The following is a 24,540-nucleotide window of genomic DNA, read 5'->3' as shown; positions in this document are numbered from 1 at the left end:
CTCTTCACCATGGATAAAGAATTATTATAGATGACATGTACCTTGATCATCATATCAGGCAGCAGCAGAAATTTGGCCCCAGGGCTTTTTGCATATCTAAGAGTGGCAATGGGTGCCAGAGCAAAATACATTTTGATTTTCTCAGCCAGCTCTGGCATGGTGGAAAAGGCAATAAATCCTACAAGAGAAACATTATTTTAAGGTGAATATGGAATACCCTAGACCACATGGAATGCTAAGCTTATTATTATCAAAATTATTATTAAATTATTTAAATTATTATTAAATTAAATTAAATTATTATTTAAATTATTATTAAATCTTATTATTATCAAAACATTTCAGTATCTTAACTCTCTTGTGATATGATAAGCTAGAAGAGAAAATTAGCAGCAGAAAAATTTCTTGGTATTTTCTAAGATGCCTAATGAATTTCATTTCTAATAATAGGTTTTCATTGAATTAATCCTAAGAATAGAGACCTCAAGGTCTTATAATTGACAGACATTTCCCACACTTTGCTCATTTGATTTCATGGGTCTTGCCTCAATTAATGCTCAGATGTATATGTGGTATTTTTAATAAATATTTATAGTGAAATAAATCAAAGAGTAGAAAAACCACCTGCTTATTGGTAACAAATATGGGATCTAACATCATGGGTATTGAGAGAGCATCATTTTTTTTCCTGTTTTCATAGAGTTTAACTTCTCTGAGACCTATGTTATAATAAGCAAATAGACAAGTTGTTTAGTAAAATGAATTCCAATATACTTATATTATAGGAAAAAGTCTGGGATGAAAGTAAGTCAGTCTGTATCTTAAGTTTATTTGTGGGGGTTAGTGAGTCACACCTGGTGGTGTTTGGAGAATACTCCCAGCTCTGTTCTAGAAATGTCCTCCCCTAGTGTGTTTGGAAAACTATATATACTTTTAGGTTTCAAGCCAGCATTAGCCTCATACAAGGCAAGTGGTCTCAATTTTTGTATTTATAATAGATAAATTCACTGAATTAACTCTCTATAAGGACAATATTTATGAATATTTCTAGAGAAAAAGGTTGACTTATAGAGTCAGGACATGGTCACATAACTAGTCTAATTAAAATAACATGTGCTTATATCAAAAGGGCCTGCATACTTTCTGTGTGTGTGTGTGTGTGTGTGTGTGTGTGTGTGTGTGTGTGTCTCTCTCATGCACTCTCTCTCTCTCTAGGCTATTATTTTCAGGGATAGAAAAAGTTACAATTGGAATCATATAATATATATCCAATCTCAAGATGATGTATATTAAGAAAATGATGGCTCTTCATGCTTTACCTGCATTTTTCTCTATGGGATTAGTTTTCAATTCTACTAAGAGGGGGCCCTAAAAGTGACTCACTGTTATATATTCCTAGTGAATCATCAGTAGGGCTGAGAGGGAAATTTATGAAAATATTAAAGAATATGTTCCAGATTAATATTTACCATATGAAAATCTCTACCACAATATTAAAACCTGAGAAGTCAAAAAAAAAAAAAAAGCCTGAGAAAATCCAGATGATTTCTGCAATTACTTCCCACTGTACCAAGCAACCACAAGTTCTCTGTATTAGTTAACAGCTGCATGGTTGACTGCCACAAATCTCACATACTCCTTTTCTAAAAATAGTAATTAGCTTTTCAGCATAGTGTCTTTGTCTTCATATCATATTGGATAATTTGATATAGAGAGAAGAAAAGAAAAGGAAAGGAAATGAAGAAAAAGAAAGAAAGGAATGAAGAAGGGAAGAAAGAAGAAAAAGAAAAGAAAAGAAAGAAAAAGAGAAAGAAAAAGAAAGAGAAAAGAAAGAAGGAAGTAAGAAAGAAAGAAAGTAGAAAAAGAAAAAAGAAAGAAAGAAAGGAAAAAGAAAGAGAAAGAAAAGAAAGAACCAAGTAGGTAGGGTAGGGTAGGGTAGGGGAGGGTGGGGTAGGGTAGGGTAGAGTAGAGTAGAGTAGAGTAGAGTAGAGTAGAGTAGAGTAGAGTAGAGTAGAGTAGAGTAGAGTAGAGTAGAGTAGAGTAGAGTAGAAACAGATTTAAGAACATAAATTCTTTCTGTGACATGCATGGTACACAAATTAAGCAAGAAAAGATGAAACAAATACAGCCCATGACTTTGCTATGTTTATCTTGTCTGGAGTCATGCTAATCCCTTGTGGTAATCAACCTGTACTATTTTCTAAATAAAATTGGTGGACATAGGTCAGGCAACATTCTTTTGATATTTGCCTCTTAGATTTGCTGAGACTCTTAGACTCTCTCTTTAGTGAAGATGGGAAGATGGAGGCCTGTGATTTGATCTCTGAGAATTTCCTATCATACTTATACAAACATTGAACTTTATCCTCCACTGATTGCTTCTTTCTCCCTTCAAATTTCTGAGAGCAAATATTTTAGTATATGTACAATTAAGAATAGAGCCTAAATATGAGATTCTTCAGGATAAAGTAAGCAGTCAGTCTATTCCAGCAGTTTCCCAAAGTGGCCCAAACTACTACCAAAACCCTCAACACCCAAAGGAACCATGGTGGAGAGGCTGTAGTAGTATAGGGTGAAGAAAGGTATATTATATATACATAAATATATAATATACATTATATATAATATATTATATATATTTAATGAAGGTATATTTTGTTTGGGAACAAAATGGAATTCTTTTCTTTTGAAAAATGGTAGTAGCCCTTGCATTAACAAAAGAATGCATGATAAGTAGATAAAGAAGACTTGAAAGAAATGAAGCACAATTGATCTCAGGAAGAGTTGTGCCACCACTTGCTCACATTTTTTTTCCAGCATACGAACCTGCTTCCCTTTGAACCTACCCATGGTCGTGCCCTGTGAATAGCCAACATAATAGATCTTTTCCTCTCCCGTTTTCTGCAAAATAAAGTTTATGACTGCAGGAAGGTCAAACCTAGCCATCTCATCATAACTACAAAAAGAAAAGACAAAGTCACATAAAAATTATAATCAGAAACAAATAATAGGAGCCCCCAGCTTTACAAATAAGCCCTTGAGTCAATGACCCCCTTCCCCTCCAATAGCTTATTATTCTGCCCTTCACTACACAGAAAATGCATGACTCAGTGTTGAAGTGCCTCTGGTCAACTGTTGTTTGCCAGACTAGCCTCAGTTATTATCTGCTCAATGAATATTCATCAGGCACAAGGCACAACCCCAGACCTGTTGGAGATCTCCTATTGTGCTCTTGGTAGAACAGGTTCTTTACAGAGTCATTTGTATGAAAGGTAGAAAAGATGCTGTAGGCCTTTCTCTGATGGAATGTTTGAAGAGTACATTGGGTGTCAATAGGTAAATAAAATAAAAAACAGTAAAAAAAATCTTTTGTCACAATATAAGCGATACACTAATCTCATAGTTTATTCCTAAGGGTTAATGATTTTTGTGTGTGTCTATATTTGTGTATTTAGTGTTGTTCATCTCCAAGTTGCACCCATCCTTGTTATCAGTCATGAAAGACTTAGGCATCCGGTATCCACATACTAAGAAATAGACTCAGTTCTCTCATTCTGACTTTTTTGTGGGGTTTGGATACATCTGGCAATACTAGAGATTACTTCTGACTTTGTGGTCAGGAATTTCTTCTGGTGGTGCTGGGGTGTTCATATGTGATTTTAGGGTTCCAACCAAGTCAGCATTATGCAAGGCAAGCCCACTCCCCACTGTACTATCACTCTCACTCTAGACCCTCTCATTCCAGTCTTAATCAGGTTGATCAGAAGCACTCTTCTCACCCTATTACCCTTAGTCAGGCTTGCTACTTGGAGAATCCAATTTTTCTCACTGCTTTCCCCAAATAATGACTAGCTACCTAGCAAGTGGGGACTAAGAATTGGACATGCATGACCCAAACAAGGAAAATTACCCAAATCCTAGAAGCTATCAGTCTTTATCAGTTTTTGCCAAAGACCTCTAGGACTACCTCTGCTCTCCAGATTTTCATCTACCTGAAAGCCCAGAACTCATCTTGTTCTATGGAGAGACTCTTGTGCTTCCGAGACCAAGTATTTCCCCGGCTGTTGGACATCCACACGTCAAAACCAGCATCTGCCAGAATGAAGCCCAGGCTGTTGTTGGGCAGGTTGGAAATCCAGTTGCTGGCATCTCCAACCAGGCCATGCTGCAGTAATACCACTGGCCTGGGACCTAAAGAAAAGAATTTCAGTGGGTGAGTTCACTTCTATTCAAATGCTGATTCAGTTACTGGCTTGGCCAGTTATCCAAACTCTCCATGTCTTCATTTTCTCATCAGGAAAGTTGGTAGGGCTTAAGAAGTAGATGACAAAATGTCCGATGCAGAGAATCAATAAAGTTCCGTGCCCATCACTGTTTTTATGTGGTTGCTTATCATAATTAGTCTTATCTGAGTAACTCAGATACTACTAGACATGTCCCAGCATGCTAGGAACTTTTATGAATCATATAGAATGATCACATTCAATAATCAAAATCACTACATAAAATCAGAATGTATGTGATTATATGCAATATGTAACATATCAATATATTGTATATTATAAGGTTTTTACTCCTAACTCTGTTTGCTCCAGTGATGCTCTGGGGACAAGTGCAATGCCAGGTATAGAAATGGGATCTACCGCATGCAAAGAAATTACCTTAACCCCAGACCCCAGTATTATTTCTTTGGCCTGAAAGTCAAATCTTTATTTAATTTGTTTGTTAGTTTGTTTTCCAGTGCATGTAAAATTTATCTTTATCCTAAATTTCTCAGCTATCTTTCCCACACAAAAGCAGTTCGGAATAGCTTTGGGCCTAATGGCACACTTAGGGACCAAGAATGGGAATAAATCCTTGCAAATATGTGATGCTCACATATATTTTCATGGACCCAGGACAAAAATAAAAGCAAGATTTCTGCCTAGGTGAAAAATACAGGTCCTTGATTTTAGAAAAATGGCAGGATGTTGGAGTTGAGACTTTGGACTCTTGCTTGTATTAGTGTCTAGATATATTATTATTGTTTTTTATTTAAACACCATGATTACAAAGTTGTTCATGATTGAGGTTCAAGCTAAGAATGTAAATTATCCTTCACTCATACTTATGTATATTTCCCTCAACAATATCCTCAGTTTCTCTCCCCCCTCCATTCCCACCTGTTCCTGGGCAGCATTTTAGTCTTCTCTCTCTTGATCTCTCTCTTTCTTTTTTCCTTTTTAGACACTCTGGTTTGCACTATTGTTAACGAAGGGGTACCATGCATATCACTTTATCCCCTTTCAGCATCCAGTTCTTGTCCAGAGTGATTAGTTCTAACTATCATTGGCATAGTTTTCTCTTCTCTACCCTAACTGTACTCAACATTCTGTGGAAAGTTTCTTACCGTGAACTGGTCCTTCTGATCCACATCACTATTGTCTCTGGATATTATTACTGCACTATGTTTTATTTTTTATAAACCACAAATAAATGAGATTATTCTATGCCTATTCTTTTTCCTCTGACTCATTTCACACAGGATAATCTTTCTATATCCATCCATAAAATTGCATAAACAAATTTCATAACCTTATTGTTCCTAACAGTTGCATAATATTCTATTGTGTAGATGCACCAGTTTCTTTAGCCACTCAGTTTTGGGTTACTTGGGTTGTTTCCAGATTCTAGCTATTTTAAAGAGAGCTGCAATGAATAATATGAGTGAAGAGGGTTTTTTTTTTTTTTTGTATTTTTCCTAGGACTAGTATTCCTGGATCATATAGGAACTCAATTTCCTTTTTTTTTTTTTTTTGAAGAATGACTATATTGTTTTCCAAAAAGGCTGAACTAGTTTACATTCCCACCAGCAATAAATAAGAAACACTTTCTCTCATCATTCATATTCATGATAGCATTTAAGTAGAAGATTTTTCAAAAGGAGTTGGTTTTGTGCTGGCTTTGTTTTCTTCTTTAAAACACTGCCCTGGGGAATAAGGGAGGAGAGAAAATGAGAGAGAGAAAGAGAGAGAGAAGGAGAGAGTAAAGCTAGAGATTGAGAAAGACTACAAGGTAAAATCAGAGAGAGCAGAGCAGCAGAGCTGCCAGAGGCAGAATAGTGAAATAATGCTAAGCCTTGCTACAGAAAGAGGTTACAAGGAGCAGATGTCCATTGAGATAAGCTAAGTGAACCTGGGAAGAGCAGTGCTGTTAAATAAGGATATTTCTGTCACAATTCCCTGAGAGACTTGGTAAATCCTAAAAGCCAGAGGCTGCCCCTGAGCCCTGGGAGAACAGGGAAAAACGCATGTGCTGGAGTGCAAAGGAGCAGCTGTCCAAATGTACATACTCCAGAGAAGAGTGCTTCACTTCTCCCTCAAGGCTGGTTTCCACCTTGGGCTCTTTTGACTGCTGAAACCCTGACTCCACAAAAGAACTCCAGTTTCTTCACAAGTGGTAAAGACAAGGCAGAATCCATAAACCCACTGCTTGATTCTCTAGGACCCCCATGGGCCTGGAGGAGAGGCCTACATATATTCTAGTCTAATACGTGTACAATAGCATTTTGTTTAAAAATCAATTAACATACCTTAATAAAATGTTTTTTGTTTTTTTTTTGGTTTTGGGCCTTAGAGGTTATTCCTGGCTCTGTGCTCAGGAATCACTCCTGGAAGGCTCAGGGGACCTTTGGTGGGTCAGCCAAGTGCAAGGCAAACACCCTACTGTTGTGCTATCTTTCTGGCCCCATAAAAGTATATTTTATTACTAAAATGCTATCATACTAGGTTAGAGTGGTTCAGACTTGCCACAAAACTTATTTCCAAAGGTACAGTCTCTGGAGATGTACTACAGCACAATTAAGCAAAGCACTATCAAAACAGCATGATAAGTAGTCCTCACACAACATCATGGACTGATTCTGGAAAACTGCCAATGGGTAAAATGTAGGTCTAGATGCTTTTAGTTTTACTCAAATATATAACACAAGGACACTACTTGCTATTTGAGAACATGTTATTAGCCTGTACCTATTAAAAAAAAAAAAGGAAGAAGCACCACATTGTATGGCTTATGCTAAGCCCCATGACACTGAAGATAATTTAATTACAGTGTTGTTTGTCCTGGGAATGGAATCCTAAACAGTTCATCAGAATCACCTGATTATCACTAGTTAAGTCATCTCCCTGGTAAAATTCATCATATTCTAAGGCAGGGCCTGGACTATCACCTGTGGACCATTTATGGCTCAGGAAAGCATGTGGTCAGCTCCTAGTACATGACGAAACAAACACATACTTCTCAGAGGCTCTCTACAATTAACTTGTATTGTACGGACCATGGAGATTTTATAAATACCCAAATGGCCCTTGACAAAAACATGTTTCTCTACTTCTGCAAAACCAAGTTTACCATGACAGAGCCTGATTTCCTTTTCCCCACTCCCTGTGCCTATAAAAATCTTTTATACTATACACCCCTCCAAGTTCCTTTCTGTTTCTTAGATTGGTCTTTGCCAAATGAATAAATTATTCAATAAATTCAATAAGAACTTTCAAATTTACTTAGCAAATTTGGGGAGGCATGTTGGACCACATTGACCAGTGACTGGGGACCACTCTCAGCCACATTTAGACATGGGATTTCCACATGTAAAATATATGCTCCAGTCCTTTGAGCTAACTCCCTGGTCCCTCAGTTATTTGTCTTTTAATAATAATTAATAATAATATATACATTGTAGGATCAAACAAACACTGTAATTAATTAATTTTGTGACTTGGGTCACATCCAGAAGTGCTCAGGAACTATTCCTGGCTCATTGTTTGGGGTTCACTCTCAAAAGTTCTCTGGAGACTATGAAGGTATCAGGGATCAAACTCTGACCTTCTATTAGTAAAGCAGTTTCTAGAGCCCTTTGGGTCAGTCCCAAACCTGCAACTTCAGAAGAAAAAAAAATTCTCTTGGTAGAACTTGTAAACCTTAGAGATTGACCATGAAAATCATAAAATGCAATTTCATTGTTACTCTAGCTGAGATTGTGATGACTTTCTAAGGCAAAGATTCTTTGTGAGCCTCAATTTTCTTTTTTCAAAGCAGAAGCAAATGTCTACCTCACCAGGTTTGAGGGATAATTGGAGATATCACTCATTAAACCCTCAGCACTCTGAGCTCGGATCAAATGGCCCTTTGCTGCTTTTCAGACTGAGTCTACCTAGAGAACAAAAGCTTTTGTATTTCAAATATTTTCAGCATCTGGACTGTCTTCATAAATTCCATTTGCATCATCTTAAGTCTCTGGGAAGAGACCATGAGAACTGCTATCTAGGAATAGGAGTAACAACTCAAGAGTTATTTTACGTTTTTCTTTAACTTTTCATTGAGCTTGTTCTCATAGTCCTCAAGAAGCTGCCTTACCTGAAAATTATTTTCTTTCGTGATGTAAATATTTGAGGGAACAATTATTATTTGATTAAGTATAATCAAATATTTTATTGCAAACTTATATACATTTTTGTTAATTATTCTTGTATATATTTCATTGGCTGTCTTTTTGAAGGGAAAGTATTCATTCCTTGAAGGCTCCTGGCAAATTTTCTCCTTAAAGGTGAATGGAAATTGTAGGAACAACATCAGCCACTAGAGGGAGAAGCCTACTGCTAATACCTCGACCTCTTTCGTCTTCCACCTCTCCTCCAACTCTTGGTCAATGAGTGAAGCACAGTTTAAGACACAAATTTCACCCATGTTTAGGGACTACAGGTGATCCCCGAGTTAGGATCTCCTCTAGTTCCCATTGGCTTCTCACACCCCAGAAATTTTGGGGATTTAGTAAATAGTATTCTCCAGGCCATTCATTTATTTATTTATATAAAAAGAGTTCATCCTGAGCATGCCAGGAACAATTTCTTTTGTTTTGTTTTGTTTTGTTTTGTTTTGGTGCCACACCCTGCTTCTTTCAAGGGTTACTCCTGGCTCTGCGCCTGCCTTAGAAATCGCTCCTGTCAGGCTCGGGTACCATCTGGGATGCCAAGAATCGAACCTGGGTCTGTCACGGGCTGGCTGTGTGCAAGGCAAATAAATGCCCTACTGCTGTGCTATCTATCACTCTGGCCGCCAAGGAGTAATTTTAAACCAACTGGCCAACCAAGAAATAATTTCTGAGCAAGAGCCAGGAGTACCCCTGAGCACAGCCAGGTGTGGCCCAAAAGCCAAAAAAAAAAAAAAAAACCCAAACCAAAAAATGATGTTGTTAATCTATTCCATATATATATATATATATATATATATATATATATATATATATTTGCTGACACCTGCAAGAATTTTACCTTCTTATAAAAAAATGATGGTGAAGGGGGTTGTTCTTTATATGACTAAAACCCAACTACAATCATGTTTGTAATCAAAATGTATAAACAAAGATAAAAAAAATCTACTGATGAAGAAACAGTTATTTTCAAACCTTACATAAAACCTACACATAAATATGTTAAAATTTTCTAGGCAAATAATAAAATGGATGAAATAAAAAATAATTTTACCCTCGTTTAGGAAATGGATATATTTTTAAACAAAATATAATTCCTGTTGCCTTTGTGGGGTTTGTTTTGTTTTGTTTTTGGGGGTCACACCCGGAAGTCCTCAGGGGTTACTCCTGACTCTACGCTCAGAATTCGTTCCTTGCAGGCTCGGGGGACCATATGGAATGCCAGGATTTGAACCACCAAACACCTTACCTCCATGCTATCTCTCCTGCCCCTCCATTGTGCTTTTATTCTGATTAAGGGGAAACAGAATGAAGTAACTATTATTATATTAAGGGGCTTGTGCACTATAAATTAAATTAAGCCAGGATGATGGATTAGATAAAAATAATAAATAGGGGTCAAGAGGCTGTTGTTTTGAGTAGGGTGGCTAAGGGAAAGACTGAGATGACATGGGAAAAAGAAGACACAACAGGGATGAAAGATGGGGATATAGAATGGGAAAACTGAAGATTTCTGGTGAGTTTGGATGGAGAAGTGTGAGCTCAAAAGCACTGTGTCAATGCAAGCCAGTTGGCTCAAAAACTTGCACAGATACAAATTGGAATAAAATAGAAACTAGGAACTTCTTTACATGAACACTGAGTAGCATTCACCCACCATTTTCTGGCCTTTTGTAAGTACATGGTCTATAAATGACAGATATTGCTTTGGGTACAGGTATGCAATGTTCAAACAAGAAATAACAGATTTTCTGGAAAAATGACTTAACCTCTGTAAGTAACAGGTAATTTCTGGGGGTTATTAAGAAACTCGAATAAAAACATAGTATAAAATTATATTATGAATACTTATGATGACAGATAGCATGATTGCTGCTATAAACACAGAGCTCTATATTAAAGGAATAGAGATGGAGGATGGGTACACTTCAATTAAAGATAAAATTTTTCAAAGCAAGTAATAGAGGAAACTCACACATATAAAAATGAAATTGTGTTGGTAAATTCCTTGCCCTCTGTAAGGCCAACCCAGGTTTGTTCCTGGTAGTATATATGGTCCCTGGGTCTCACCAAAAATTATCCTAGAGCTCAGAAATAAGCCTTACACAGAGTTGAGTGTGGCCTACTTCATCTCAAATCAACTAATAATAAAAATGAGATTATATAAACTTACAGTAGATAAGGTAAGATTTAAATTTACAGATAGTACCTGATTAATCACTTGCATGTGCCCACATTGTTGGTGCTCAGAGACTCCCAGAGCCCACTTATGGAAAATCTAATTCATTGAGCAGGCCTCATAGTTCCATGTTCCTGCTGGGAGCTTTCTGGTCATCCTGGTAGTGCTGTGGGACCCTAGAGCCTGCTCAGGGATCATGTGGTATCATAGATTAAAGTTCGAGCCTTGCATATGCCAGCCATGTGCTCCACTCCTTTGAGTTACATCCCTAGTCATGGAACCTTTTCTTTAAAAGATCTCACTAGGGGCCGGAGTGGTGGCACTAGAGGTAAGGCATCTGCCTTGTAAGCACTAGCCGAGGATCCCTGATATCCCATATGGTTCCCCCAAGCCAGGAGCGATTTCTGAGCACATAGCCAGGAGTAATACCTGAGCGTCAAATGGGTACAGCTCCCCCCAAAAAATATTAAACCAAAGATCTCACTAAATGTTAAATGAAGTAAGCCAGAAGAAGTATGAATACAATATGCTATCACTTATATGTGGTATTTAAAATAACTGCATGAAGAAATGCAATGCATTAAATGGGGGTTATTGAGAACACCCAAGGCCTCAGAACTATAGTGAAGAGAAAAAAAAAAAGAAATTTAATGGGAGAGGAGAAAGACACATTAAAAAAAAAAAAAACGACAGGAGACCAGGGCTTAGGGGTCAGATGCATTGTTGGTGTTAAGAAAGAAGAGAACTAAATATCCAAGCCAGAATCAACAACAATGAAATCATGAGGCCCAAACTTGATTAACCAAAGGATCCTGTTATGATAGTAGACTGGGGTGGGGAAGAGATGACATGGGATGGACTTTGGGAACATAGGTAAAGGGAAGTTGATACTGATGGTGGGACTGGTTCTGAAACACTGTATTTCTAAAACTCAACTACGAATAACTTTGTAAATCACAATGGTTTAAATAAAAAAAATTAAAAAAGAGAAAATCTGGGCAAGATCTTGAGGGTTTTTTTTTTTCGGGTCACACCCATTTGATGCTCAGGGGTTACTCCTAGCTAAATGCTCAGAAATTGCCCGTGGCTTAGGGGGACCATATGGCACGCCAGGGGATCCAACCGTGGTCCTTCCTTGGCTAGCGCTTGCAAGGCAGACACTTTACCTATAGCGCCACCTCGCCAGCCCCAAGGGCAAGATCTTAATACTTAAAGTGTTATTTATATGGGAACAAAGAGTATTCAGATTGGGCACAGGGCCATAATGCAACCAGAATTATTGGCACTCAAGAGATCCTCATCATGGAATCAAAGAGATAGAGAAAGTAAGACACCTAATATGATTCCTCAAGCCTGACAGGCATGATTCTTAAGCGTAGAGTCGGAAGTAAGTCCTGAACACCACTGGATGTGGCCCCCAAACAAAAAAGATAATTTAGTAGACATGCTAAAATATAAAAAAGGGGTTTTAATAAGTGGGTGCTAGAATGGATCACAAAATAAACATTCTTGAATGTCAATTTGGAAAAGACAGTCTTTTTGGAAAACAAATTTTCAGAGAATTGTTGATGGAGGGGAAATTGAAGTATTCTTTGACCTGAGAAATTGAAGCTAGTTTGCACCAAGAATACACATTTTTTTTACATTCTCAAATCACTAGAAATCATTACTGTAAAGGATCACAGTCTTGGAGTTACAAGGAGTGAATCATACCTGTATTCTTAAGCTGCGTTAAGCCTTGAGGAATTCTGTTCACAGAAAGGATGTAACCATCTTCTGTTGCAACTTCATATTCTTCACAGAGATAACCTTTATGTCTTATGATTTCACTCTAGGGTAAAAAAAAGCACATTCTCATTTCAGTTTAATTATATGTAGGTGTGAAAAACTCAATGTCACAAAATATAAAAGTGGACTCCTGAATCCTTAAATGAATAAATAAGAAGTTTCTAGGCCAGAGTAAACTCTCGGAGCACTGGTGTACATACTTCACATGCAGGAACACACTGTTGTGTCCCCAAAACCAAAGAAAGAAAGAAAATATGAAAAAGAAACTCTACTTGCTTTTCTCTAGCTAATTATGTTATCTTATAAATAGTTCTCAACTTTCTCTAGCTTCCTTTATCTTTATCCTTGACATGGAGTCTTTATCCTTGACTAGAACAGTGACTTAAAGTATGGGTCTTGAAGCCAAAGCATCAGCACTTTGAGCATGTATTAGAAATACAGATGATCAATTTCTATTTAAACATGTTTAATTTCAGAGATATAAGGATGGTACCTAGAAATTTGTGTTTCATCAGACAAGGCCCATTTGAGAATCATAACATACTCTATTGGAAAATCAGTGCACCAGTAAGCTAATTACAAAACTTGGGTGTATCAGAATCATTGACTCATTTAAAAAAACATATATGTATGTGCTTACTTCTGATTAAAAGTTAGGAAATACTATTGCATCCACTGAGCTACATGTGGTAAGGAGTATACCCCCAGGCATTGCATTTCCTAAAGATTTTTTCAACTAATAAACTATAGACTAGAGAATAATGATACTTAATATTTTAGATCAATAATTTTTAAGTGAAATTTATCACTATTTAAATATAGGTGTATAAATTAAGGCACACATTTTATTATTTTATATATTTCACACATTTAATATATATTTATATATATTTATATATTTCACACATTTTATATTCCCTGTTATCTACATAGAAGCCTCCAATTAGGAATTCCTATTCTGTATAATTAGTTACATATTAAAACGCCTTAAAATATTAAACTGTAAATTTTTCTTAAGGATTCCCCACTATTCGTCCTCACTGTTATTACCCAGAGAAAGTTGAAAATATTTAACCTACCTTCATTCGAAGATATAAAAGGGGAACATGTAAATATCAACTTCATTGTATGTGGTAAAATTGTAAAATAAATAAGAGTCTAGGGGGTTTCCCACTGTTTGAGGTTCACTACTGGATCCACTAATCATATGGCAACTAGTCTTATGATCATAAGAAATATAATTTTCCACTTTGTTACCTATTTTTGTCCCTATTTTTTACTTCATCTTTTATAAGTTAGATATATCTATAAAGGGTTCATATTTCATATGATTATTGAAAGGAATACAGAAAGAATGCACTAAGTTTATTCTTTGGTATCTGTAAGTGTAATATGATTATTGACTATTTTCTATACTTAAAAATAAATATTCCGGGACCAGAGAGATAGCATGGAGGTAAAGTGTTTGCCTTGCATGCAGAAGGTCAGTGGTTTGAATCCCGGCATCCCATATGTTCCCCCGAACCTACCAGGAGCGATTTCTGAGTTTAGAGCCAGGAGTAACCCCTGAGCGCTGCCGGGTATGACCCAAAAGCCAAAAATAAAATAAAATAAATATTCCATGAATACTGCTTTTTATGTTTAAAAATCACTTAACAAAGTCTTATGGACATTTTTTATCTTAAGAACCTTTGCTCTCCCAAATTTAGAATATATGAGGAGTAATAGGAAACTTCTCTACATACAAAGCACTAGATCTCTACCCACCAGAAGTGCCCAGGAATACATCTTCCTGAAGCACCAATACCCACATAGCACTGAAGAGGGAAGTCCACAGAATGTACATCAAAGGAGGTGAGCTTTCCTTGCACCGAAAGGGTGAAGCCAGAGGAGCAGATCCACTCTATAGCTGCACTGCCTTGTTATCCATTGATAGGTCAATCAGGCTTAAACTTAACAATAAATTACTAGCTCTAAAAGAATTGGAAGAAAGTAAGAAACCTATATAAAAATAACATAATAGCATGATTTATAAAAATTAGAAAGTAATCAATAAAATGAATCAAAAATAGACAAACAAAAGGAAATAATAAAGATAAGAACATAAATTAATAAATAGGAAATCCAAATAACAACTTGAAAGATCAATGAAAGTAAGAGCTAGTTCTTTGAAAAATAAATAAGATCGACAAACCATTAGCAAAACTCACAAAGGAAGAGAAAGAAACTGAACAAATCAGATTAGAAATGAAAATGGGAAGATCACTGCAGATACTACAAAAATGCAAAGGGTAACAAGAGACTACTTTGAGAAACTCTATACCACAAAACAAGAATACCTGGAAGAAAATGATACATTCTTGGACTCTTACAACCTCCCAAGGTTGAACCAATATGATCTAGCATTTCTGAACAGATCTATAACTATTGACAAAATTAAAATGTTGATTAAAAAGTCTTCCCAAAATCAAAATCCCTGGACCAGATGTATTCACCAATGAATCGTTTCAAACTGTTCAGGATGACCTACTGATAATCCTTTGTCAGGCTCTTCTGGGAAATTGAAAAAAAAACCCAAAAAACAAAACAGAAACACTCCCAAATAGTATCTGTGAAACTAAAATCATTCTGGCATCAAAAGCAGACAAATGAGAGAGAGAGAGAAAGAGAGAGAGAGAGAGAGAGAGAGAGAGAGAGAGAGAGAGAGAGAGAGAGAGAGAGAGAGAGAACTACAGACTAATATCCCTGATGAACATAAATGCAAAGATCCTCAACAGAATCCTATCAAGTAGGATCCGGTGCCTCATCAAGAAGGTCATATACCATGATCAAGTAGGTTTCATTCCAGAGATGCAATGGTGGTTGAACATACGCAAGTCATAATATACCATATCAACAAAAGAAAAAAAACTAATGATCATATCAATAGAGGTAGAGAAATTACATTCATAATATGTACTCAACAAAATGGGAATCAAAGGAACTTTTCTCAGTATATTCAAGGCCATTTTCCACAAGCCCTTGGAAAATATGCTCAATGAAGATAAACTGAAAGCCTTTCCTCTAAAATCTGGCACAAGATAAGGCTGCCCCTTTCTCCACTCCTGTTTAACATAGTACTGGAAGTACTTGCAATAGCAATAAATAAATAAAAATATATCAAGAAAATGCAGATAAGAAAGGAAGAAGTCAAGCTTTCACTGTTTGCAAATGGCATGATACTATATTTAGAGAATTCTGAATACTCTATCAAAAAACCTTCTAGAAACAATATATTTGTATAGAAAAGTGGCATCCCATAAAATGAACACACAAAAATCAATGGACTTTTTATGTGCAAATAATCATGAGAATAAATAGGCATTACAAAAAACAATCCCACTCACAATATTACTACAGAAACTCAAGTACCTTGGTGTCAATTTAACTAAAGATGTGACAGAACTATACAAAGTAAACTGCGAAGCACTGCTTCAAGAAATAAAAGAGGACACATGAAAATGGAAGCAAATACACCACTGTTCATGGATTGGCAGAATCAAAAATTTTTTCTGTTTGTTTGTTTGTTTGCTTTTAGGACCACACCCTGTAACGCTCAGGAATTACTCCAGGCTATGCACTCACATATCGCTCCTGGTTTGGGGGACCATATGAGATGCCTGGGATCGAACCCCGGTCCTTCCTGGGACAGCCACGTGGAAAGCAAAAGCCCTACTGCTGTGCTATTGCTCTGGGCCCAAGGAATTACTTGGGGGGGGGGGTTGGGTCACACTCAGCAGTGCTCAGGGGTTATTCCTGGATATGCCTTTGGAAATCACCCCTGGCAGGCTTGGGGGACTATAGGGGATGACAGAAATCGAATCAGGGTCTGCCCTGGATTGGCCACTTGCAAAGCAAATGCCCCTACCACTGAAGATCAAAATTATTAAAATAGTAATTCTCTCCAAAGCATTGTACAGGTTTAATGCAATCCCTCTAAGGATACCCATGACATTCTTCAAAGAAGCAGATCAAACACTCTGAAATTCATTTGGAAGAACAAATTCCCATGAATTGCTCAAGCAACTCTTAAGAAAAAAAGAAGGGAGGCATCACGTTTCCCAATTTTAATTGTATTACAAATCAATAGTTATCAAAACAGCATGGTATTAGAAAAAAAGCAGACCCTCAGATCAATGGAATAGACTTGAATATTTGGAAAATAAACCCCAGATATACAATAAATTAATCATTGATAAAGGGGAAAATATTACAAAATGGAGCAAGAAAAGCCTCTTCAACAAGTAGTGTTGGGACAACTGTTCAATGACGTGCAAAAAATTGAACTCAGGGGTCCAGAGAGATAGCATGAAGGTAAGGCATTTGCCTTGCATGCAGAAGGATGGTGGTTTGAATCCCAGCATCTCATAAGGTCCTCCTAGCCTGCCAGGAGCTATTTCTGAGCGTAAAGCCAGGAGTAACCCCTGAGTTCTGCCAGGTGTGACCCCCTAAAAAAAAAAAAAGCAAAAAAGTGAACTCAAATCTCTATCTAAAACAGGGGTCTCACGTACAACATTTTGTGGCCCGCAGCCGGTCTTCAAATATTGCAGTATTCGTGTTTATTCGCTTACCGAATAATCGCAATAAAAATCACATTAGTAAGAAAAAAATCGCATTAAACATTCGCATACCCCAAGCAGTTCATTTCGGGGTATGCAAATGTTTAATGCAATTTTTTGCGATTTTTTTCTTACTAATGCGATTTTTTATTGTGAATATTTGGTAAGAGAAATCCCTATTAGGCCCTGCCTCACCCCGTCTTTGCCTCCTGCGGCCCCCAGGTAAATTGAGTTTGAGACCCCTGATCTAAAACCATTCAGAAAGGTCAAATCCAAATGGATTAAAGACCTTGATATCAGACCTGAAACTATAAAATATGTAGAAGTAAATATAGGCAACACACTCACTCCATGACATTGAGACTACGGCATTTTTAAGGAGGAAATACAACTGTTCAAATCAGTGTAAACAGAGATAAATCAATGGGGCTACATTTACTTGAGAAGCTTAAGCACCTCAAAGGGAACAGTGACTAGGATACAAAGACCGCCCATGGATAGAATGGTAGAAACTGTTCACCCTAAACCTATCCGAAAAGGAGCTAATAACCAAGATATACAAGGTCCTAACAGAAAAAAAAATCATCTATTCCCATCAAAAAATGGAGAGAAGAAATGAACAGACATTTCCTCAAAGAATAAATGCAGATGACCGAAAGGCACATGAAAAATACTCATCACTAATCACCAGGGAGATGAAAATCAAAACTAAAATGGATGATCATCGCATGCCACTGAGACTGGCACATGTCACAAAGAACAAAAAACAACTAGTGTTGGTGGGGGTGTGAGGAGAAAGGAAATCTCATTCACTGCTGGTGGGAATGACATCTAGTCCAAACTTTCTGGAAAACAATATGGATATTCCTCAAAAATTTGGAATTTGAGCTCCCATATTATCCATCAATAGCACTTCTAGGGATATACCCTAGAAACACAAAAATACAATACACAATTGCACTCTGCACCCCCCTGTTTATCACAGCACTATTTACAATAGCCAGAATCTGGAAACAACCCAGGATCCTGACAACAGATGAGTGGCTAAAGAAACTGTAGTACATCTACACAATGTAATACCATGCAGCTATTTGGAAAAATGAAGTCATAAAATTTGCCTATACATGGTTGGACCTGGAGACTATAATGCTGAGTGAAATGAGCCAGAGGGAGAGAGATAGACATAGAGTAGTCTCATTCATCTGCAGGATATGAGAAAAATAAAAGAGAGCATGCACTAATATCTAGAGGCAATAGAGCCCAGCACCATGAGGACCAGCTCATTACATGAAGCTTGCCACAAAAATCAGTGAGAGTAGCTAGACCACTAACCACAATGACAACTACCATAACTGTGATAGTGATGGAGAGAGGCAGGCAGAGCATTGGGGTTGGGGAAGGAAATGGGAGAACATTGGTGGTGGGAAGATCGTAGTGGTGTGCATTCTATGGCTGAAACTCCAGTAGGAAAATTTTTGTAAACATGGTGATTAAATAAAAGATTAAAAAACACTAACCCTAGCACCTAACCCTAAAATTGTAACCCTAACACTAGCCATAACCCTAAAACTTACTGTAACACCTCAACCATAACCCTAACACTCACACTGACCCTGTCACCCTAACTATAAACCTAACTCAAAATTATCCTAACTTTAGCCATAACTCTAACAACCAAACCCTATCCCTAACCATACCCTTATAACAACCTAACCTAACTCCTAAGCCTAAAGTGCTCACTAACCCTAAACCTAACCTAATGCTAAATCTAATCCTAACCCTTACTTAACCTAATCACTACCTAGTGGTAACTTAATGCTACCACTAACACAAAAAAAGTCTAATTATAACCCTAAACCTAACCCTTAGCCTAATTCTAACCATAATACTAATAATAACATTCACATTAATGCTTACAAAGAAAGAAACTGTGATACATATACAATGCAATACTACGCAGCTGTTAGGAAAGATGAAGTCATGGATTTTGCCTATAGATGCATGGATGTGAAGACTATTATGCTGAGTGAAATAAGAGAGAGAGAGAGAGAGAGAGAGAGAGAGAGAGAGAGAGAGAGAGAAGAGAAAGAAAAGTCTCACACATCTCTGGATTCAAGAAAAATGATAGACTCAGAGACCATAGAGATGAGGGCTGAAAGGACAGGACCATATTATGAAGCTTACCACAAAGAGTGGTGAGTGCAGTGAGAGAAATAACCACCCTAATAACTATGATGACAATGATAGTAACTTGAAGATAGGTGTCAGGAAGGAAGGACATGGGGGCATTAATGGAGGGAAGGTTGCACTGGTGAAGGGGTAGTGTACATTTTATGACTAAAACCCAACTATGAACAAGTTTGTAACCATGGTGCTCAAAATATTATTAAATTATAGTAATAAATAAAAATTTGAAAAATAAGTACAAATCACAAGATACAGTTTCAACCTTTGATTCAGTTTGTTTGAGGTATTGATGAAGAGCTGACATTTCAAATAGGTAATGATGCTATTAGTTTAAGGTCTATTCAGAACTACAATTAGAGATAATTTTGTGGAGGTAATATAAAACACAAGAATTGAAAACATCTGACAAGTATTTCTTTATATTATATGGTAAGTTCTGTGCCAAATAAGGAATATAGGATGTAAGGAAATAAAGTAGCAAAGGAGTTTGGAGCAGAGAGAATTTAACTAAGCAAATCAGGTCTCAAGGAGTAAATCTTCAGGCCCTTTAGTCTTGAATTGGAGATACTCAAAAGAATCAAGGAAGAAGGGATAGGGACAGAGGCATCCCAGAAGAAAAAAACCAAAACACACAATGAGCATTGAATAGAAGGGACAAATAATCAATGAATTATTCTTGGGAGGTATTTTTAAGGTAATAGCAAAACATAAATTTTTAAACATAGAAATGTATATTCTATGTTTGTATGTCAATGACTGGGACACGTTCTGGAAAATGAGTTCAATAATGTTGTCATTGTGTGAATTTTATAGAGTGCAAATTCCACTTCTACAGACTCAGGCAATATGGTAGATGTTCTCGAAGCCATATTCTATATAGGGACCACAATTCTGAGATGTCATTAGGTGATATATCACTGTGTCTTCAAAAGGCATTTCTTATAAAGATGGCAGCTTATATAGAGTGGCCTATCAATGTATCTGTATGCATATTATTCATTTTCATCTTTTAAACTCATTGTATATAGTTTAAAAGTATATACATAAGTATACTTTATGTATGTATATATATGTATATGTAATATTATGTATGTGTAAATATGTATATTCCCTCAGATCCTCCTTTTTATATTTTCTTCTTTTATTTCACTATTTCCATAAACTCATGACATTTTTTATTATTAGATGTCTCTTTATTCTCAGTGCATAGCATAGTATCAGAGGCCTATTAAGTACTCAAGTAATGCATGTGGGAAGATGAGTGATTCCTAGATATAAACCTTATAATCCATACAGATCAGTAGACAAAATCAAACCAATACAGACTCTGAAAAACTTTAATTTTATTCTATTTAACTGATACAAGAAATGTCCAATTTTCCCATGCTTCTCCATCCAATACTGCTCAATGGAAAAGCCCAGTTGAATTGACTGCTAATATTAGGAAATTTAAGTCCAAATAAATTTTAGGTGGTAGGTACAGCTAATATGTCTGAGGGTAGAATATGGGCTCTTCATAAAGCGAAAGGACTTCCTGGGCCTCACACCTCAGAAAAATTTGTGTCGTATATTGTCAGTGTGAGAGATGCTTCCTCAGGTGAATACACCAGAGTTCTACCCATCTGGACTCTACATACAAAACTAAACATATCACCTGTTGTCTTCAAATACCCTTGTTTTCTTTCTATTTTTTCTTTTTAAAACATAAAAGGGTCACATGTATCTCTTTTGTATATCTCAGATGTATTCCTTTAACATCTATGACTCTTTTCAAATATCCTCATATAGGGACAATTTTGCCCACTAGATTAGTTATTTGATTGCTTTATTTTCCCCGTGTGATCTGTTTTATAAGCAATACTGGTAGAAGAGTAACTCTGTATAGATTTTACGTTTATACCAAGCTACGGGAAATGTTGGACTTTATTCATTGGCCCGCAGATGCACCAACAATATCTTGTGGCGTTGCTTCTCTTTTGCATAGGCACATTAAAATGGGAAAAAATACATATGCAAATAAGTTCTTATCTAATAGAGATGGGAACACAAATTTGGTAATGTAATTAGGCCTTTTACCCTGAACATTGGCATAATGATTTGGCTCAGGCCTCAGAAGAATGGGCATCGCCCACATACACCTGAACTATGGAAACAACCAAAATTGTCTTTAACATTCCCAGGATCCAAGCCTCTACCAGAGAAGACCTACCACTGCTTTGGTATTGACTTACTCCAAAAAGTACTCCCAACACCCAGGCGACTCAGCAACAGTCTGCATGCAGGGCAGATCGCTCTGCATTTAATGATATGCTGACACTAGAGGATGCTCCACATCAGCCTGACATCGACAAAAGAAATGCACAGAATCCAGAGTCTTTAAATATAAAAGTCTGATACCAACTATAGCTAAAGTGTGAAAAAGTTTCACCGGGACCTTGAGAATGACTGGAGTTGGATAGACTGGCATGCCTGGAACCCAGAGTCTATCTTATTACAATAAACTTCTGGGGTGAGGCCTTTTTGTAATCAGGTCAAGGATTTTTTTTCCATTTTCTCCATTTTTCTGGACCTATGCAAACATTGGCAATTTCCACTATCACACCTTTACTATATTTTTTTTTACTCTTATCCTTTAAGGAAAAAAATACAACTTACTGAACTTAAAAACAAATTACTGTAGTAGAATGCCTGTCTCGAATACAGGCAGGGGATGGGAAGGGGGGAGGGGGTAATGTTGCACTGGTGAAGGGGGGTGTTCTGATTATGACTGTAACTCAAATATGATCATGTTACTTAAATAAAAAATATATTTAATAAAAAAAAGAATGGTCAAAAGAAACTAGATACTTCCTATCATGTAGATTCAGAATATTTATTTGGCTTATAAGTTTTAGAATTCATTTAAGATGCTTCTATGTAAAGAATGCTAAATTTGTATCAAACCACATTAAATCCATGATAAATGTATGGAGAATGAGAATAAACATTATACACAACTATGCTCCTCATTTGGAAGCCTCTCCTTACCTGGGAGGTATTATTGCTTAGAGGTTATAATTATGAGTTTTGTGTTCAGGCAAGCCTGGTTCTAATTGTAGCTCTATCATTTACCAGTGGTGTGGCCTAATTTGAGTTGCTTAACCTCTTTCTTCTGAATTTCTTTATGTGAAAATTTGGTATGACCATATCAACAGAGTACATAATGAAGATTAAATAAAGTTGTATCTTTGCAGCTGTCATTCCAATTTTTCTGTAATGAATATTGAACATGAGTAAAAGTCCACTAAATTTTAAATTAGTAAATAAATTATCAGAATAGCTAAAGAAATGTCATAATATTGATGCACATTACATGAATCCCTTTCTAGAATTCATTGGGGGCTTTCTAAGAGGACTCATTCAGTGGTAATCAAGTTTTACTCCTGACTCTGCACTCAAGCATTCCTGGAAGAATCAGGAAACTAGATGGAATGTTGAGGATTGAACCCCAGTCTGCCAGGTCTGCATGAAATGCAAGTATCCTTCCCACTGTACTATTGTTCCAACCCCATGGCACTTTGCAAATTGTCATTCAAGAGAATTTCTAGTCCAGAACAGACTACAGAGTCAAATAGGATAGTTAGAAGTGGCATCCTGACAGTAAGAAGGGAGTGCTAACACTTATTCAATATGAGATAAAATTTAAAAAATTAAATCAGACAAATACAGCATAGGCTTGATCTAAACGATTGCGCAATGATTTCTTTGCACACTTGTGCAAAATTTAAATGATGTTTGTTTATGTCATTTTCTAAGTTTTACTCAATTAAGGAGAACCCAATGTGTGGTTATGTTCTACTGAAAATTGTCATAATATGCAAATATAATACACAAAGTAGAGAATACCCATATGTAAAAGTTAATATATTAAAAATTAATTTTACCCCAAAGCATTATGGAAAAAGTCCAACTTACAACATTCATGAAGGCTTCTGGATCCACATCTTTAGTTGGCATGTGTCCTGAATTCACATTTCTTTGGAACAAATACGCCACCAGAATCAGAAGCCATATCACCATTCTGTGTGAAACAATCCATTCTCTTGAGATCTTTGGCATGGTCCACCATCTGCATTTATAGTTTCCCTGACAACATAACAACTAATTTTGTGTCCGAAGGATCTGTATACTTAGGAATGCTTTCATCTATTATTTTTTTGCTTCAATTCATCCTCAAATTCTGACACAACGAGCTAAGTTAACAGGAGTGGAAGAACACAAAAGGGGTGCTAAACCATAGCCTAGGATGTCCCAATCCTGGCCACTCCTATTCCTCCCTCATACAACTTGTAGCCACCAATCATTGAACTTCTACTTATGAACTTTCTTTGATGCAACCTGGAGTTATGTACATAAGATACAGCCCATAAAACATCCTACTGTTCATCATGAGTAAGAAGGACCATAAGGAATCTCTTCTCCCTGTACCCATCAGATTTTAAAATTACTTTGATAGATATATTATCTATATTACTTTGATATGTATTATATATAGTCTATAGAACATAATACATGTTCCTATCATCTCCTGCAGGAATTCAATAATTCGTCTCCTTATAAATTCTACTTAGTGATATGAAATTTTATTTAAATGCCAAGAAATCTAGAACAGCTTCTACTTTTAGGAATAGGTGAGAATTTCCACTTGAAGTAAAGGCCATCTCTTATATTTAAGCCATACCTGACTACTCCAACAGAAGAGATATTTACAAGAAATTTATTTTGAGTTGTAATTACAATTTAATTGCCAAAAGATTAATCAGATGATACCTGGTAATTAAGTCATTGGCAACAATAAGTTGAGTTGCAGCCTAGTTCTTTACATGAATTAAATGTCCCAGTTTAATCCACCGAATGATACCATGAGTAATTCCTTAGCTTACTTATATATAAGAAGGCCAGGAGGGTAGACTTTTCATTTTAGGTGAAGGATATGTTCAAATTTAAGAAAAAGCTCTCATTTAAAGAGAAATGGATCTATACTTTTTTATAAGCTCTCAGTGAAGAACTAAAAGCAGCCACACCAACTTAATGACTTTTGGAATGTTGTTCGTGGAGCAGCAGAAGCTGAAACAAGAATGATGAGTCTAAGAGTGTCTGTCACAATCTCTGCCTCACCTATTCTGGACTAGTTCCAGGAATATAATGATGTAAGAGTATAAAAGCTCTTATCTGTAGTCATCTCAGCATTCCTACTAGTGTAGATGTGGTACATGCTAAAGAGAAATAAATTGACCTATTTAGAAGATTAGGGATGCATTTATTTAACATACAGAGAC

At 36.5% G+C, this 24,540-nt stretch overlaps 1 protein-coding gene across 1 annotated transcript in view; it reads right to left on the bottom strand.

Moving 5' to 3' along the window:
* The window catches only part of LIPM (lipase family member M), a 29,420-nt gene extending 6,100 nt beyond the window's left edge, over window positions 1–23,320 (bottom strand). The window contains exons 1-5 of the mRNA XM_049764567.1: window positions 23,177–23,320; window positions 12,363–12,480; window positions 3,993–4,191; window positions 2,847–2,956; window positions 42–178 (exon numbers count right to left, since the gene is read on the bottom strand). Coding sequence (XP_049620524.1) covers window positions 42–178; window positions 2,847–2,956; window positions 3,993–4,191; window positions 12,363–12,480; window positions 23,177–23,320 — 708 coding nt within the window. The remainder of the gene's footprint in view (window positions 1–41; window positions 179–2,846; window positions 2,957–3,992; window positions 4,192–12,362; window positions 12,481–23,176) is intronic.
* Window positions 23,321–24,540: the final 1,220 nt, after the last annotated feature.

The sequence above is a fragment of the Suncus etruscus genome, chromosome 17, assembly GCF_024139225.1.
Source record: "Suncus etruscus isolate mSunEtr1 chromosome 17, mSunEtr1.pri.cur, whole genome shotgun sequence".
NCBI classification, from domain to species: Eukaryota; Metazoa; Chordata; class Mammalia; order Eulipotyphla; family Soricidae; genus Suncus; species Suncus etruscus.
Note: the sequence above shows the minus strand (reverse complement) of the source record. Positions and strands in the feature narration are given on the sequence as shown.